The sequence below is a fragment of the Oncorhynchus clarkii genome, chromosome 1 (assembly GCF_045791955.1).
Source record: "Oncorhynchus clarkii lewisi isolate Uvic-CL-2024 chromosome 1, UVic_Ocla_1.0, whole genome shotgun sequence".
NCBI classification, from domain to species: domain Eukaryota; kingdom Metazoa; phylum Chordata; class Actinopteri; order Salmoniformes; family Salmonidae; genus Oncorhynchus; species Oncorhynchus clarkii.
In genome coordinates, this window is record NC_092147.1 from 30272436 (window position 1) to 30290436 (window position 18001).

At 42.6% G+C, this 18001-nt stretch overlaps 1 protein-coding gene across 5 annotated transcripts in view; it reads right to left on the reverse strand.

The window, feature by feature from the left end:
• LOC139404678 (S phase cyclin A-associated protein in the endoplasmic reticulum-like) overlaps positions 1-18001 on the reverse strand; it is a 94467-nt gene that overhangs the window by 39602 nt on the left and 36864 nt on the right. For all 5 annotated transcript variants that reach the window (XM_071147465.1, XM_071147396.1, XM_071147359.1 and 2 more), the window contains 3 exons: positions 13291-13353; positions 13034-13160; positions 3124-3233 (listed from right to left, as the gene is read on the reverse strand). In XM_071147465.1, the coding sequence (XP_071003566.1) occupies positions 3124-3233; positions 13034-13160; positions 13291-13353 (300 nt within the window). The remainder of the gene's footprint in view (positions 1-3123; positions 3234-13033; positions 13161-13290; positions 13354-18001) is intronic.

Sequence of the window (18001 nt, forward strand, 5' to 3'; positions counted from 1 at the left end):
GGAGGCAATCAGTTCACATATAGTGTCCAGGGCACAGCTGGGGGCAGAGGGTGGCCTATAGCAAGCGGCAACGGTGAGATATGTCTGAGGGGACGGATTGATGTGCTCTGGAAGAGGGTTATCACAAGTTCTGTCCCAAGCTCATAGCTCTCAGGGGCCCAACAACAACCCCAGGCCTGAGGCAGCACTCTACTCTATAGCATGGAGGACAGAGAGAGCAGAGTCAGCCCAAAGACAGCTAGCCTATCACAACCTGAGCCCACAGGTGCTGGGTAGACAGGAACTGGCAACACGTCGTCTGCTTTGCAACTGGTAACATCATGAATATACTGTTATTATGTACTATTCAACATATAATACCACTTTATCAAGTGGAACACATACTAAGAACTGTCAACAGAACTGGATAACTTTCTTGAGCTTTACTTTAGGAAGGTTACATTCTAACATTCCTATTTGTGATGACCCCACAGGAGTGACCTGCCCCTTCATGCTTGAAAGTTGTCCTCAGTCTTATGTATATTTCTAGAAGATCTGAAGAAGTTATTTTCAACATGTTCAGACAAGGTGGTAATTGAGTCCTGAAAGAAGGTAACAGGGAGGCCATTCCTTTGTCACTAGACATGGCACACTTCAACTCTGGATTGGACTAGGAGCCCGGCAGAGGATGAAAGAAGTACCTCTGATCTTATTCAACTCCTCTTCCTCTGTACGCCAAGTGGCTGTCTCAAAGCGTAGGAACAACAGTGAGTGTGGGTGTAGTCTCCCGCTTCAACAAGAAGAAACAGTCCAATTGTGAGCAAAAGACTCCTAGCTACCTACAAGTAAAAACCTGTCCACCCAATTTAAGTTAATACAATTCCTCACGATACGGAAGTCTGCTTCAAATTCTCCAGGATTAGTAATGAAGTGAATAATTTTTTTATTTAAAAAAAATCTATAAACACGAGATGGCCATATTTAAAAGCATTAGAAATATAAGAAGCATTTGTCCATTAGTAGAGGTTTGGGAAACAGTAAATGCTAATGAGTGTAGGAGAGAGGCCATTCCAGTCCATTAGAGAGTTCCAGTGTTGTGAGAATGGCGGTCTCTTCGAGGTTATCTACTGGCAGGCCACACTAACTCCAGACCCACAACTCAAAACCACGACAGAGTCCTTCTGATGGATTAGACACATGGCCTTTCTGTATATCAACAGAAAAGAATGAACACAAAATAGATGACCAAAATGTAATCCCTTTCTCCTTCAAAAAGGGTGCATTATTATTCATGATCCATTCTGAAAGTATTGATTGAGATACGAGCACTATAAACAGAGAAATAAAAGGAAGGGTTGAGGTTACCTCACTCACTTTACGCAATTGCAAAAACATCACAAATTGTAAACAGAGGAGAGCTGTCACGGAGGTCAGAGTGTGGAACATGTCTTTAGAGGCTTACACAGCAGCTGGTAAGGCTCATGGGTTTTAAGTGGAGGTCCGGTTGGACGACAGACAGTGAAATGTCGGCTCATGACTCATGAGAGCAGCAATAGGCCAGGATATTGGTTGTGAAGAGTATGGGAATATGGGGATGGGGATGGAAAAAGGACAAAAAAAATACAAAATGTCAATTTCAATGGATTCATGAAGTTGTATTGTATGGGGACCATGGAGGTTCCAGCCAAAGTAAATGGAGTCATTTGACATCCCATACACTTCCTCACAGTTGTCTCAGCAGAGGTGACATCACGAGAGGTCAGCAAGATGCATTATGACCAATGACGATGACCCTCACAGAGCCACAAGCAGCAGCCACATACCCTTCATGACCAATTTGTATTAAAACATAGTGTACACTACACTACACATACACTACTTGACCAAAAGTATGTGGACACCTGCTCGTCATCTCTTTCAAAAACCATGGGCATTAATATGGAGTTGGTGTCCCTTTGCTGCGATAACAGCCTCTACTCTTCTGGGAAGACTTTCCACTAGATTTGGGAAAATTGCTGCGGGGACTTTCAGCCACAAAAGCAGGTCGGGCACCAATGTTGGGCGATTAGGCCTGGCTCGCAGTCGGCGTTCCAATTCATCGCAAAGGATTTCGATGGGTTTGAGGATCAGGGCTCTGTGCAGGCCAGTCATGTTCTTACACACCGATCTCAACAAACCATTTCTGTATCGACCTCGCTTTTTACACAGGGGTATCGTCATGCTGAAACAGAAATGAGCCTTCCCCAAACTATTGCCACACAAAGTTGGAAGCACAGAATCGTCTCGAATGTCATTGTATGCTGTAGCGTTAAGATTTCCCTTAACTGGAAGTAAGGGGCCTTGCCCGAACCATGAAAAACAGCCCCAAATCATTATTCCTCATCCAAACTTTATAGTTGGCACTATGCATTCGGGCAGGTAGCATTCTCCTGGCATCCGCCAAAGCCTGTCGGACTGCCAGATGGTGAAGCGTGATTCATCACTCCAGAAAACATGTTTCCACTGCTCCAGAGTCCAATGGCGGCAAGCTTTATACCACTCCAGCCAACACTTGGCATTGAGCATGGTGATCTTAGGCTTGTGTGCGGCTGCTCGGCCATGAAAAGCCATTTCATGAAGCTCCAGACGAACAGTTATTGTGCTGACATTGCTTCCAGAGGCAGTTTGGAACTCGGTCGTGAGTGTTACAACCAAGGACAGACTATTTTTACAAGCTACACGCTTCAGCAGTCAACGTTCCGTTCAGTGAGTTTGTGTGGCCTACCACTTTGTGGCTGAGCCGTTGTTGTTCCTAGACTTTTCCACTTCACAATAACAGCACTAGCAGGGCAGAAATCCGACGAACTGACTTGCTGGAAAGGTGGCATCTCATGACGGTGCCACGTTGAATGTCTGAGCTTTTCAGTAAGGCCATGTCAATGTTTTCCTATGGAGATTGCATGGCTGTGTGCTCAATTTTATACACCTGTCAGCAGCGGGTGTGGCTGAAATAGCCGAATCCACTAATTTGAAGGGGTGTCCACATACTTTTGTATATATAGTGTAGTTTGTGTAAAACCCTCTAATCTGAATAGATAGTGTATCAAAAGACAGTGTGTGTGGAGACTAGGTTAGCTGTATTTGAATGTAAAAGCTGGAACTCACTTGATTGGAATGCGTGAGGTGGGGGTGGAGGTTGCAGTGACTACCTGCAGAATCTGTTCCAGAGTAGAAAGTCCCCCTCCCACCTGGAATGCCACTTGATCTTCATTGTTCTGTGGAGGGAGAGAACAAGAACCGCAGTCAGGTAACAGGGAGCCGGATGGACAAGGGTATCACGTTGCTCTCACTGAGGACCCAACGGCTCTTTTCCCCTCAGCTCCCACTTCCAAAGGGGAGTTGGGAATGAAATCTGAAAAACACAGCGATCCCCAAAGCATTCCTGTTAAATCTCAAAAGTGCACAACCCCAGCTCCACCCCCACGCCAGCCAAGTCTCAGTAGAGGACAGTTACTCTGCAGAACTCCACACACACACACACACACACACAAAACCAGGGTGGTCTGTGCTCACAAACACAGGCCGAGGAGAGACTCTAGACAAGTAAATAACTGAGAAATCAAACAAAAACTACTAAAGAAAATCATCAATCAAGATAAGAGTCTTGGATACATGCTGAATTGACTGTTTATTTATTCCAATATGAAAACAGCTATAACTCTGACCGAGGTAGTGCACCCAGCTGAGGCTAGCACATGGGATTTAAAATGTATAGTAAACAATTATCATCATTAAACTGATCAACATGTTTAGTCTAACACAATACAGTGGTCCATAGAGTGAGTCATAGATCTAGCGATCAAACAGGCCCTAAATAAGAAGAGGGCCGTGCCCTGCTGTTAGGATAGGAGAAACGAGTCAGAACTCTTGGCATTTGGTCAGATGCTGCTGCAGCTACACAGTCCCATAAATCAACAGCTCCAAAGCCCAGAGCAAGTGGCTGCTATCAGGCATGTTAGTGCCTGGGTCGACCGGGAGGATAGGGGCTGCAGGGCATCAGGGGAGGAGTGGGTGCTGATGGAGGGCTTTCCTCACACGGACGGAACAGCCAGGGGGGTGCACACCTCACCACATCACGCAAGGACGGACGGAGGTACACTGGAGGTTGCTTCTACACCTAATGAGGTCACCGTCTCCCAGGTAGTGTGACAGCCTCTATATCCAAGCACTTCAACGTGTTTTTGTTCCACAGATAAGGGGTTTGCCAACAAGCCTGAACACATTGAGGAAGCGCTTTGCAAAATTATATATAAGCCCTTCATCTGTCACTCACATGGAGTGCCAAGGCACAAGTCCTCAGGATCCGGTGACAAGTAAACACTGAACTCGGCTAGGGTTAAAGTATTTTGGACCAACACACTGAAAAGCACACCAGAAAAGCTCCTGCACTAAGGATTATAGAAATCTCTCCAATGGTCCAATCAGCACCGTGTGTGGTTGTATTCTGTTTGTAAGAGACCAACCTCCTTTTGTGGAGGTTACCAACACTCTTCATACTTAAATCACGATGGTCTCTAGCACTGAGCTGGGTTTAACCCACTCTTAACTCACCCATCAACACGCCCATCTAAAAGCTTCTGGGCTAAATGAGAAAAAGGCAGCTCTTTCATGGTAGTAATCAAATGGTCTTCTAAGGGAGTTAACTGGGACCTGCCCAGTCCTGGCTGTCTGACGTTAAAGCCAGACTGGGACATCTTGGCTGCGTCTGCCTTGGCAGCCTGACAGATCAATCTGCTGTGGCGATGGAAAAGAAGAAGAATGGGTGGAGAGGATTAACCTCCAATCATTTTAGGCAACATCTTAAGGCAGTCTACGTCTGCAATAACCATGGCATCCCTACCAGAGAGGACCAAGAGGAGACCTATCTGCTGATGTGGAGATATAAATCATTCATTTCTCAAAAGCACACCATCAGATCTAGGCTATCAATATTGGTGTTATCGGTGCAGGAAACCGTACAGTATTCAGTGAGTGGTCCTCTCTGTGGTGTTTCTCTAGCTATAAGACTTTATACTCTGCTGCCTCAGTACAGTGGATGGCAGTAGAGCAGAGCAGGAATAATAGGCCTTCCTGTTCCAGATCAATGAAGAATAACATTTCAACTGCAAGAACTAAAGAACAGCAGAATTACACGCCATATTAAACTGAACCCTCTGGAACTTACTTTTCAGGTACAGTAACTAAGTCATACAGGGAAACAATAAAGCTGTTGTTCATTAAATAACCCCTTGAACCACGCTGGGAACTGTATAACAACGTTAAGGTGAGATCTCCATAGGATGTGAGATGTAGTAACTGTTTTATCTATTGTTGCCAAATGATTATTTCATATAGCCAACAGGCTTCTGGTTCCAAAGTCATGGTCACAACATCTGCATTTGATAGATCTTTTCAACAAGCTACATCAGAGAGAGGCAACAGAAAGTCTGTTTGTATATGATTAGTGACAGTCACTGTACACACTGAAACAAGGTGACATTGGCTGTACACACTGAAACAAGGTGACAGTGACTGCCTGTTGATAGAGGCTCAACACTCGCTCCTGAATGAAAACCAAAATGTTGTAACACAGCACTATCCTGCACTGACAGATAAAGATACATCTCACTTAATCTCCCATTCCATGTTCCTATGAAGCAGTGTGAGATCTGTCTGCATCCTGTCACTCCCTGCTTGCCAGACTTTTACTTATTTAACCTTTATTTAACTAGGCATGTCAGTTCAGAATAAATTCTTATTTACAATGATGGCCTACCCCGGCCAAACCCTAACCCGGACGATGCTGGGCCAAATGTGCGCCGCCCTATGACCCTCCCAATCATGGCCGGTTGTGATACAGCCTGGAATCGCACCAGGGTCTGTAGTGAACCCTCTAGCACTGAGATGCAGTGCCTTAGACTACTGCCCCACTCAGGAGCAGACACTCTGATGTCAGTGTAATATGATGAGGGGCTCATTTATTCTAGAGAGAAACCCCCAACATGACTGAAGACTTGAGGAAAGGTGAGGGGGCAAGGACAGACAGCCGAGTCCAAACTGAATTATACAGCTGGAGGAATCTTAAACAATTATTACCCCTGGTGACCATTATTACCCCAGCTAATCAGAAGGCCAGTCAGCTGCTAATTCCTGTGTCTGTGACAGAGGTGCTTTTGGGATGAGAGGGAGAGAGAGGGAGGGCCAGCAGGACATCTCTTTGTAGTTACCTCCCACCAGCCACTCTAATTAGACACAAAGACAGGGAGGAGGGGATACACAGGAGGGGAAAGCCCCGATCCTCTGGCCCCACCAACAGACGCTGGGGAACAACTGACTTGGGAGTTCATTATGGGTGTGACACAGGACAGCCTCAAACTGGTTTGCCCATCACGCAAAATAACAGATGGAGTGAGCGGGGCAGACATACACTTCCGTACATGCATTTCATCTTGGACCATGACTAAGACATAAACTTGCAAAAAAAAACTGTGAGGAGTAAACAAAGTTGAGTAATCTAAACCAGCATCAGCATGTACGAGAGGAGTGAGAAACCACAACAAGACTGCTGGGGTAAACATTTAGAGAGAGTAAGAGTTTGTATGTTTATCGGGTGTAATGGAATGCTGTTTGGTACAATAAAGAGGGATGATTGGTTGAGAGACTGTAAATGGGAAACAAGTCTGGTGGAATTTATTCTAGAAATTGGACTGACATTCATTAGGGACTAGTGAGGCGCAAAATCAGACGCACCACAGAAACCACAGCCTATGGAGGAACTACAACACAGAGGGATTTCAATGTATGACCCCGATTAAAGTTACAAAGAGTAAGCCATCCTTGGAACATATGAACTGAAATACTAAAAGGGCATATTCATAGACTTCAAGCAAATCTGTCCTGGTTAGGTCAGAAACATATTGTCAAATGAAATGATTTCCCTGACTTTTTTTACTCACTTTGGCAGCAACAACAAAGGCTTTAGTCCATCTGATAAATAATATATTACTCCTTCTGAACTCACAATAAGGCTGGTATTCAATAGAGCCTATTCAAGAGCAGGTAATATGAATGGGTAATATTCTGGCCAACGTAAGTCTGCCTATTCATTTATTGTAGTAAAATCCTTCAAGGATGGAAGCAAATAATTGTAGTTACCTGGTATTATATTGTTATGGTAAAAGGTATGGCGACATTCCAAATCAACTACAGTAGGCTAATCCAGAACCATGTATTTAAATACATGTTTCTGGGGTAGTCCAATAGCTTTCAAGACTAGCTTAAATAAACATAAACTTATAATTCAAATCTTGACACTTATTGTATAGACAACATGAGTTTTGAAAGTCATTGGAGTATGATAATCCTTATCCCTAGCCCCCCCAAAAAATACAAGAATTATACTAATCATCACAAAATATGCAATTTCTTAAAAAAATATTTGTAATTAACCTGGTTGTGAAAAAACTAAGGCTGGGAATTGCCAGGGACTCACGATACAATATTATCACAATATTTAGGTGGCGATACTGTATGTATTGTGATTCGATACTGCATGTATTGTGATTCGATACTGTATGTATTGTGATTCGATACTGTATGTATTGTGATTCGATACTGTATGTATTGTGATTCGATACTGTATGTATTGTGATTCGATACTGTATGTATTGTGATTCGATACTGTATGTATTGTGATTCGATACTGTATGTATTGTGATTCGATACTGTATGTATTGTGATTCGATACTGTATGTATTGCGATTCGATACTGTATGTATTGCGATTCGATACTGTGATTATTACGATTCGATGTTCCAAATATATTGCTGAAAACTATTTTGCTCCCTATTTAAAAAGTAGATAGAAAACAAGCTATGAAGAAAACAAGCTATGAAGGAAAAATACTGGAATTCTTGTGCAGGTACAGCAAACTAGCGCAAAAAATACTATTGTGATATTGTCAAAACTATTTGATATGATATACAATCAAAAATAATATCCCGATATGTAATTGTATTGCATTTTTTTCCACCCCCAGCACATGAAAAACTATTAATGAATCAATTTGAATGCTTAATGTGAGCCCCGGACCAGACTATCGTGGAATAATAATATGTTTCCTGACACACTTGTCCATCATGTCAGTTTAGTTCTCCTAGTCTCTGACAAGTTCCTTAGATCTACTTTCTTAGATGTTTGTTTATGGACACACGTAACACTCCCAATCTAAGCCAAGGGGAACAAAGAAAACCCTCCCCAAGGGGGTGAGGAATTGAGAAAATTGTGATTTTCATCTACAGGACCACTATACTAGTCTAAGATGAGAATTGCATTCAGTGTGCAGGAATCAAATATATACAGTTGAAGTCAGAAGTTTAAATGTATTTGGCTAAGGTGTATGTAAACTCAGTTTTTCACAATTCCTGACTTTTAATCCTAGTAAAAAAATCACTGTCTTAGGTCAGTTGGGATCAACATTTTATTTTGAATGTGAAATGTCAGAATAATAGTAGAGAGAATGATTTATTTCAGCTTTTATTTCCTTCATCACATTCCCAGTGGGTCAGAAGTTTACATACACTCAATTAGTATTTGGTAGCATTGCCTTAAAATTGTTTAACTCGGGTCAAACGTTTTGGGGATCCTTCCACAAGCTTCCCACAATAAGTTGGGTGAATTTTGGCCCATTCCTCCTGACAGAGCTGGTGCAACTGAGTCAGGTTTGTAGGCCTCCTTGCTCGCACACATCTTTTCAATTCTGCCCAAACATTTTCCATAGGACTGAGGTCAGGGCTTTGTGATGGCTACTCCAATACCTTGACTTCGTTGTCCTTAAGCCATTTTGCCACAACTGGAAGTATGCTTGGGGTCATTGTCCATTTGGGAGACCCATTTGCAACCAAGGTTTATTAACTGATGTCTTGAGATGTTGCTTCAATATATCCACATAATTTTCCTGCCTCATGAAGCCATTATTTTTTGAAGTGCACAAGTCCCTCCGGCAGCAAAGCACCCCCACAACATGATGCTGCCACCCCTGTGCTTCACGGTTGGGATGGTGTACTTCGGGTTGCAAGCCTCCCCCTTTATCGTCCAAACATAACAATGGTCATTATGGCCAAACAGTTCTATTTTTTGTTTCATCAGACCAGAGGACATTTCTCCAAAAAGTATGATCTTTGTCCCCATGTGCAGTTGCAAACTGTGGTCTGGCTTTTTCATTGCGGTTTTGGAGCAGTGGCTTCTTCCTTGCTGAGCGGCCTTTCAGGTTATGTCGATATAGGACTCGTTTTACAGTGGATATAGATACTTTTGTACCGGTTTCCTCCAGCATCTTCACATAGTCCTTTGCTGTTGTTCTGGGATTGATTTACACTTATCGCACCGAAGTACGTTCATCTCTAGGACAGAATGCGTCTCCTTCCTGAGAGGTATGATGGCTGCGTGGTCCCATGGTGTTTATACTTGCATACTATTGTTTGTACAGATGAACGTGCTACCTCCAGGCGTTTGGAAAATGCTCCCAAGGATGAACCAGACTTGTGGAGGTCTATACTTTTTCTTCTGAGGTCTTGGCTGATTTATTTTGATTTTCCCAAGATGTCAACAAAGAGGCACTGAGTTTGAAGGTAGGCCTTGAAATACATCCACAGGTACACCTCCAATTGACTCAAATGATGTCAATTAGCCGATCAGAAGTTTCTAAAGCCATGATATCCTTTTCTGGAATTTTCAATGCTGTTTTAAGTCATCATAGTGTATGTAAACTTCTGATCCACTGGAATTGTGATACAGTGAATTATATGTGAAATAATCTGTCTGTAAACAATTGTTGGAAAAATTACTTGTCTTGCACAAAGTAGATGTCCTAACCGACTTGCCATAACTATAGTTTGTTAACAAGAAATTTGTGGAGTGGATGAAAAATGAGTTTTAATGACTCCAACCTAAGTGTATGTATGTAAACTTCCAACTTCAACTGTATATACTACCGTTCAAAAGTTTGGAGTCACTTAGAAATGTCCTTGTTTTTAATTGCCAAAAACTGAAGATCTCGTAAAACACTGTGTACTTCTCCCTTCACAGAACAGCTCAAACTGGCTTTAACACAGGAGTGATGGTTGCTGATAATGGGCCTCTGTACACCTATGTAGATGTTCCATTAAAAAAAAATCTGCCGTTTCCAGCTACAATAGTAGTTTACAACATTAACAATGTCTACACTGTATTTCAGATCAATTTGATGTTATTTTAAATGGACAAAAAAATTTGTTTTTCTTTCAAAAACAAGGACATTTCTAAGTGACCCTAAACTTTTGAACGGTAGTGTATATTTTATTTTATCTTTATTTAACTAGACAAGTCAGTTAAAATCAAAATCTTATTAACAATGATGGCCTACCCCGGCCAAACCCGGACGACGCTGGGCCAATTGTGTGCCACCCTATGGGACTCCAAATCACGGCCGGATGTGATACAGCCTGGATTCGAACCAGGGACTGAAATGATGCCTCTTGCACTGAGATGCTGTGCCTTAGACCGCTGTACCACTCAGGAACCTGGGCCTTTCACAAAATCTGGACACAGCTGATCTTGGCTGCATCTGTCAACTTTAGGCAGGCTCCTTCAGGCCCCATATTGTTGTTACTCTGCTACTCCATTCCCCCACCTCCACATCCCAGGTAGAACCAGTCACTGGTTGGCTACGAAGGGGAGCCCAACCAGCCCATGACAGCTGGCAAATGAAAATGTAAATACAGTCTCCATTCTCAGAGCGCAGTGTTTCTGACAGTCCCTCAAGTGTCATAAACGCTGTCCATCTCAGGCCAGCCTTTATTTGAAAGCAGTGAGAAACATTTGGGCCAGTGTGTAAATATGTGAGCTCATTACCAAGGTAAGAGAGGAGAAAGTTAAGAAATTATACTGGAGAAAAATGATAGAGAGGAAAAGCTCTCCACTCCCCAACAAAAATATCTAGTTTGACACAAAATAAACCATTAGTGGTCACAGAGGGAGAGGCGTGCTGGGGTCGGAGACTAGGCCCAGCCCAGAGAGCAGCAGCGAGGGGGGTGGTTAGCCTGACTAAGGCTGCTTTGGAGGGGGGAGTGTTGGGTGTTGTCTAAGGAATTAGCAGAGAAAGTGGAGACTGAATCAGATATCGTAGAGAAAAACAAATCTCTAGGTGAGTCAATTACACATGAGAGATGCTTGTTAGGTCAAATAATCTAAACGGTCCCGACTCAGGGGGCAGACACCCATGCTGACGGAGACTATATTTATTTGACTTTGTCCAGGGATTAGAGGAGGAAGTGCCTCCCAGGCTGGTTCACAGGCTGGCCCCCATGTCCCACCCCACCCCCCTCAGTCCAGGCCTCACTCTGCTCTGGGCTGGGCTAACGGGGGAGTTTAACAGCCATACTGAATGAAGTCTAGATTAAGCTCTTCCACCCCTCTACACAACCAAAACTAATGCAGAGTAGGGCTTTCCTCAATTGTTTTAATGCTCTATAAATACGTGAAGAGCTTTAACCACACGGTAAAGCCCAAACAGAGTTGGCTGACCTACCAATCCTAGTGTTGAATGGAGGAGGGCTCCTGGCCCAGTGACCCCTGACCTCCCATAGGGAGAGTATGGAGCTGAGGGGAGGAGCCCCGCCTGTTAGCGACAGCTTGAACACAATCACACTGGACTCCTCCTCTCCAATTACACTGTGCTGCTGTGCTGTGCCACCCACCCTTGCCACCTCTCTCTCCCTCTGGGGAAATTCAGTAATAGCCTCTCCACCCCTCCCCCTGTCAAGGACCAGACACTATCATCTCTCTATCCTCCCGCCCACCAAAATGCACAGTGTGCTTTATGATACCTTGAACCGCATCTTGGCAGGAGAATGATGGCTTGTCACTCACTGGATGTTCAGCCCTTCACAAACACAGTGACAGGTGCTCCATTCATCCTCCTTATCCTCCTCACTGTCAATAGAACTCAGTTCAACTCCTTAAAATGCCATCCAACAAAGCCTATCTTCTACAGTGGGTCTCTCTTATATTCCTAACATCGATTTAAGTCAACTGTTGTCATCAATGTCTGTCATTCATAGCTTTCTCAATAAGCATTGACAGTCAATGGACTACCTTATAGTATGGGTTTTCAACCAGGGATCCGCGACCCGAGGCAATGCGCGGGGGGGGGGGCGCAAATGTTTTATTTGATTTATTTAATGTTTTTCTGAATATTTCTACCAACATAATAAACACATTTAGAAGCATCCATGAATAAATAGGCTACCAGTGTGATAACTGCAGCTGGATGCTGGTAAGCTTTCTTGACTTGGACATACATGGCTAACCTTTGTTTAACCAGCTACACAGCTGCTCTTAGCGAAAATGTGTTAGAGTTACCTTTCGAGCTTATAGACTATGTTAGAATTTACACTTCCTCTTCCAATTGTGATGTGGGAAGGTCAAAATAATAAAGAACCATCTACCAAATCTATTAATTTAAAAAGGTTAATTACTCCTCCTTGCCATTATCATTCGACTGATGATTTTGTAGATTTTTTTGCTAACGTATGATGAGGGTCCCTGGGTCGATGGTTTGCCTGGGAGCGGGTCCCTGGGCGAGAAAAAGCTGAAGACTCCTGCCTATATTCCATTGTAACTTGAGATCCTTTGGATTACATCTTCTAGGAAAACCTTATGTAATTGTATAAACCCACAAATACTTCTGAAGCATACAAATGTTTGCCTGTCCAGTGATGGGTAGCTCCTCTATTAGTAACATGTGGCCAATGAAAACACATAGCTAATCTGGCCTGCATTACAAATAACCCCGGGCAAGGAGTTGGGGAGTAACTGATACTCTACACTAGGACTGAGAGACACACAGATAGAGCTGCAGCCAAACAGAACGCAGTTGAGAGAACTGCCCCCCTCCCTCCCTAACACCGCTCCACACTCTAAGCTCTGACAGAATGGCAGACAAGCAGACAAGGAGCAAGTCTCAGTAGTGTGTTACAGCTAGGTGTTAGTGATGTACCCGTTTCTCCAGGATGCGGGAGATCTCTCCCAGGGTTCTGTCCAGGCCTGACACCCTGGTGTTGGCCCACTGACCACTGTCTTGGCCCTGGAGCTGCTTGACCAAGTCCTTCACCAGACGCTGGAGCCTGGGGAGGAAGAGAGGGGGAGAGGTTCAGTCCTGTCATTCATCCATCTATTCATCCACGCATAATTATCATTGTATCACTACAGTTAAATAGAAGAGATAGAATGCATAAACGTGTAGTTGGAACTTACTTGGCCTTGTATGGGGAGTCGGGGACTGTCTTTGCCTCCATTGACGTCTCATACTCCTTTGCCCTACAGAGGAACAGAAGAACTCTTTGAATAAGAGGAAAAGAGCGCCCCAGCTTTCATTAAAAATGCAGGGGAGGATGAAAAGTCTGAAGGAACAGAAAAAGGTCAGGTTAAGACTGAGTGTTTATTTTGCCTGTCAACCTTCCCCCCAGTAACTTGGCTCAAAATAATGTTGCATTAATTCTACAGGGGCATAGTGCCTCGTTGCAACCTGCTATTTTCATTCATGACATTCCACCCTCATCACTTTACAATGGCATATCACATTCTCTGTTCAACTGTATTGTTAAATAAATATGAATGGTATGCTTTAACTTGGGTAGCAAATACATCAGTGTTTTGAATCCTGGACATTCACAGATTATGGAGGTCATCAGGACTGTTCTCTGTGGCATTAGACCAGCAGAAATGGCAAAGACAGGCTCTACTAGTAGCACACAGAACATCTCGGTCCATCAGTCAGTCAGTTAGCATCCCAGAGCAGATAAGAGCTATTATTGATCCCAGTAACATACATAAGGTCTTACGGTCAGGAAGCAGCTGATAAACTAACAGATCCCAGAAGAGGACAGGTGGAGCTTCCCCAGAGGACCAGATGTATTCTGACAGAACAAGGCTAAAGTCATTAGCATCAGCTAGATAGAGGAGATCATAAACACTGTCAATGTCAATCCAGCTCAGAATTAAACCCAGAAATAAAAGGTTGTGTAGTCCCAGCGAAGTCAAAAGCTTTAGGTAAACTGACTAGGGAGTAACCAATGTTTACTATTTCTAAGGTTAATTAGCAAACATTTATCCCTCAGAGAAATATCTCAAATGACCAACAGTCAGAAATGTTTGCTCCCATCATCTTGGTAAGCAGCTTCAGTGTAGATTTGGCCTTGTGGTTTAGGTAATTGTCCTGCTGAAAGGGGACTTTGTCTCCCAGTGTCAACCAGGTTTTCTGAAAGATTTTGCCTGTGCTTAGCTGTATTCTTTTTATCCTAAAAAAACAAACTTGCAAGTCCTTGCAATGACAAGCATACCTATAACATGATGCAGCCACCACTATGCTTGGAAATATGAAGAGTGGTACTCTGTGACGTGTTGTGTTGGATTCTTCCCAAACATAACACTTTGTATTCAAAGTTAGCTTTAAAAAAAAAGAATAATAATAATAATAATATTCGCAGTATTAATAAATGCCTTTTTGAAAACAGGGTGTTTTGGAACATTTCTATTGTGTACAGGCTTCCTTCTTTTCACTGTGTCATTTAGGTTAATATTGTTGAGTAACAACAATGTTGTTGATCCATCCTCAGTACTCTCATATCAACCATTAAACTGTTTTAAAATCCCCATCATGGTTTAATACCCGAGCAGTTTCGCTCCTCTCCGGCAACTGTGTTAGGAAGGACAACTATCTTTGTAGTGACTGGGAGTATTTACACACCATTCAAAGCCCAATTAATAACTTCACCATGCTCAAAGGGAGTTTTTTATTTTCTTTATTTATTTTTAAACCAAAATCGGTGCCCTTTTATGCAAAGGCATTGAAAAACTTCCCTGGTCTTTGTGGTTGAATCTGTGCTTGAAATTCACTACTCAATTGAGGGACCTTAAAGATAATTGTATGCGTTGGGTAGTTATTCAAAAATCATGTTTTTTTTTAAACCGATATTTTTTAACACAGAATGAATCCATGCAACTTTTGTGACTTTGCTAAGCACATTTTTACTTCTGAACTTATTTAGGCTAGCCATAACAAAGTGGTTGAATAGTTATTGACTTTACATTTCAGCTTTTCACTTTCAATTTATTGGTAAAAAATTGAAAAACATAATTCCATAATGGGGTATTGTGTATCAGTGGCACAAAATGTCAATGTAATAAATGTTTTATTCAGGTTGTAACAACAAAATGTGGAAAAAGTAAAAGGGGTGTGAATATGTTCTGAAGGTGCTGTACGTCTGCTGCAGAGAAAAGAGAGAGCATGGGAAAATGAGTTTCGATCAGTCAGGGAAATAAGTGAGGAAAAAATGTTGGCTCACCATTTAAAAAGAAGATGGAGAACAAGCTATATGTTGAAAATTCCCAGAGTTTTGGTGCAGGTACAGCCGACTAGCGTCAGCAAACTATCTTCCTTTTTAAAATATAAATATATTATATACAGCGCATTCGGAAAGTATTCAGACCCCTTGACTTTTCCAATTTTTGTTATGTTACAGCCTTATTATAAAATTGGAAACAATTCTATTAAAATCCATCAAATACCCAAATAATAACAAAGACAAATACGTTTTTTTTTAGAAATGTCTGTAAATGTGTTAAAACATAAAAACCTAAAAACTGAAATACCCTATTTACATAAGTATTCAGACCCTTTACTCAACACCTTGTAGAAACACCTTTGTCAGCGATTACAGCCTCGAGTCTTCTTGGCACCTACAAGCTACAAGCTTGGCACCTGTATTTGGTGAGTTTCTCCCATTATTTTCTGCAGAACCTCAAGATCTTTCTGGTTGGATGGGGAGCATCGCTACACAGCTATTTTCAGAGATGCTCAATTGGGTTCAAGCCGGGCTGTGGCTGGGCCACTCAAGGACATTCAGAGACTTGTCGCAAAGCCACTCCTGCGTTGATTTGGCTGTGTGCTTCAGGTCGTTGTCCTTTTAGAAGGGCAAACTTCAACCCAGTCTCAGGTTCTGAGCGCTCTGGAGGATATTTTCATCAAGGATCTCTCTGTACTTTGCTCCGTTCATCTTTCCCTTGATCCTGACTAGTCTCCCAGTCCCTGCCACTGAAATACATCCCCACAGCATGATGCTTCCACCACCATGCTTCACAGTAGGGATGGTGTCAGGTTTCCTCCAGACGTGGTGCTTGACATTCAGGCTAAAGAGTTGGTTTCATCAGACCAGAGAATCTTGTTTCTCATGGTCAGAGTCCTTTAGGTGCCTTTTGGCAAGCTCCAAGCAGGCTGCCATGCACTTTTTATTGAGGAATGGCTTCCATCTGGCCACTCTACCATAAGGTCTGTCAGTAAATGACAAGAGGAAAACTGCCCATGCACTAACACATTTTGAAAGAGCACCTTGTGCATCCTACTATCACAATTCAATAGCATTACATTTTGGAACACATCGTCCGCATTGACACCATTCTGGGTCCGGATCAGGACAGCGGTCCACCTGTTTTTCACTAACTTCTTCAGTTTATGGATAATGACAACCAAAAAAAATGACCTGACCTGTATCCCATAATGTACCTGCATTCCATACAAAACCAGCCTAATAATGACTAGCCATCTTTAAAATTAGTATGCCCTTGCAAGGCTTGACAGTCATGTAAATTTGCCAGTAGCACACCGGGCCAGTACCAACTGAAAGCCAAAGATCCGAGTGAAAAGAATACTAGCCCGGGAAAGAGTATGATGCGCACATCATTTAAATGTTATTTTTAATTTGTGGGCTGAGCAAGTAGCCCATAATGACCTACCCTCAATTCACAATCACATTTTAACTTGGCAATATCATATTTAGATTGATTGTTTGGAGGGAAAAATAAAAACCTCTGCGCAATCTCAAAAAGGGTGTCTTTTTATCTTTTGGTAAATTCAGTTGTTATAGTTTCTAGTGTTTTCAGGTTTCCACTGTCAAAAATCACACACACACACACACACACACACACACACACACACACACACACACACACACACACACACACACACACACACACACACACACACACACACACACACACACACACACACACACACACACACACACACACACACACACACACACACACACACACACACACACACACACACACACTATCAAATGTCCCGTGATTGATACAAACCATCATGATATCATTCTGCCAGGTAGGCCTATTTTGCAGTCAACATTTAAATCGGGAAGGTTAAGAAATGTTCAACCAAAAACATGTACTGGCACCCTAGCGACCAATAAAACAAAAATGTGGTATCGCACTTCCAAGTCAAAGGGTAAAAAAAAAACGGCAGTATTTTGGTCTCAATTTTGAAGCCTGGTATACAGGATTGTAGAGGGATACATTTTGAGGGCTTAATGGAAGGTAATTCGATCACACACACTGGGCTCTAGAGTAGACCGTCACTGTAGGTGAATGGGTACGTACATACCCACACAAAGATTACAGGATTAACCGAGGATGTATGCATTTTCACAATGCTTTCACAAACTTAATATGAAATACTATTAGTACTGTCGTTTCCGAAAGTATGAAAAACAAATCTTGTTTACAGAGAGAAAACACCATAAACTGCATTACCTGAGAGGCATTACCCTGAGATATTCAAAGCCAAGGTCAGGGTGCTTAAACGCTGTATGTACTCTGAGTAAACCAACCAGCAAAACGGCTAGTTGGGTGACTGAGGTCCATCATTCTATCACATTATTTACCATGTCCTCAAAGACAACTGAATAAAAATGTTTTTGCTGCCTCGCTTCCACCAGAAATTGAACTATACCTGGCCTGTTTGTCATTCTGATGTTACAATATTCATCTCTGACAGGTTTACACCCACCCATGTTAAACGGGGAGCAATTGCTGAGCCATTCATCATGATCCGCAGCAGGCGCGGCTAAATGGGCTGCGGCTATAAATATTAGTAAACTGCAATAAGGAA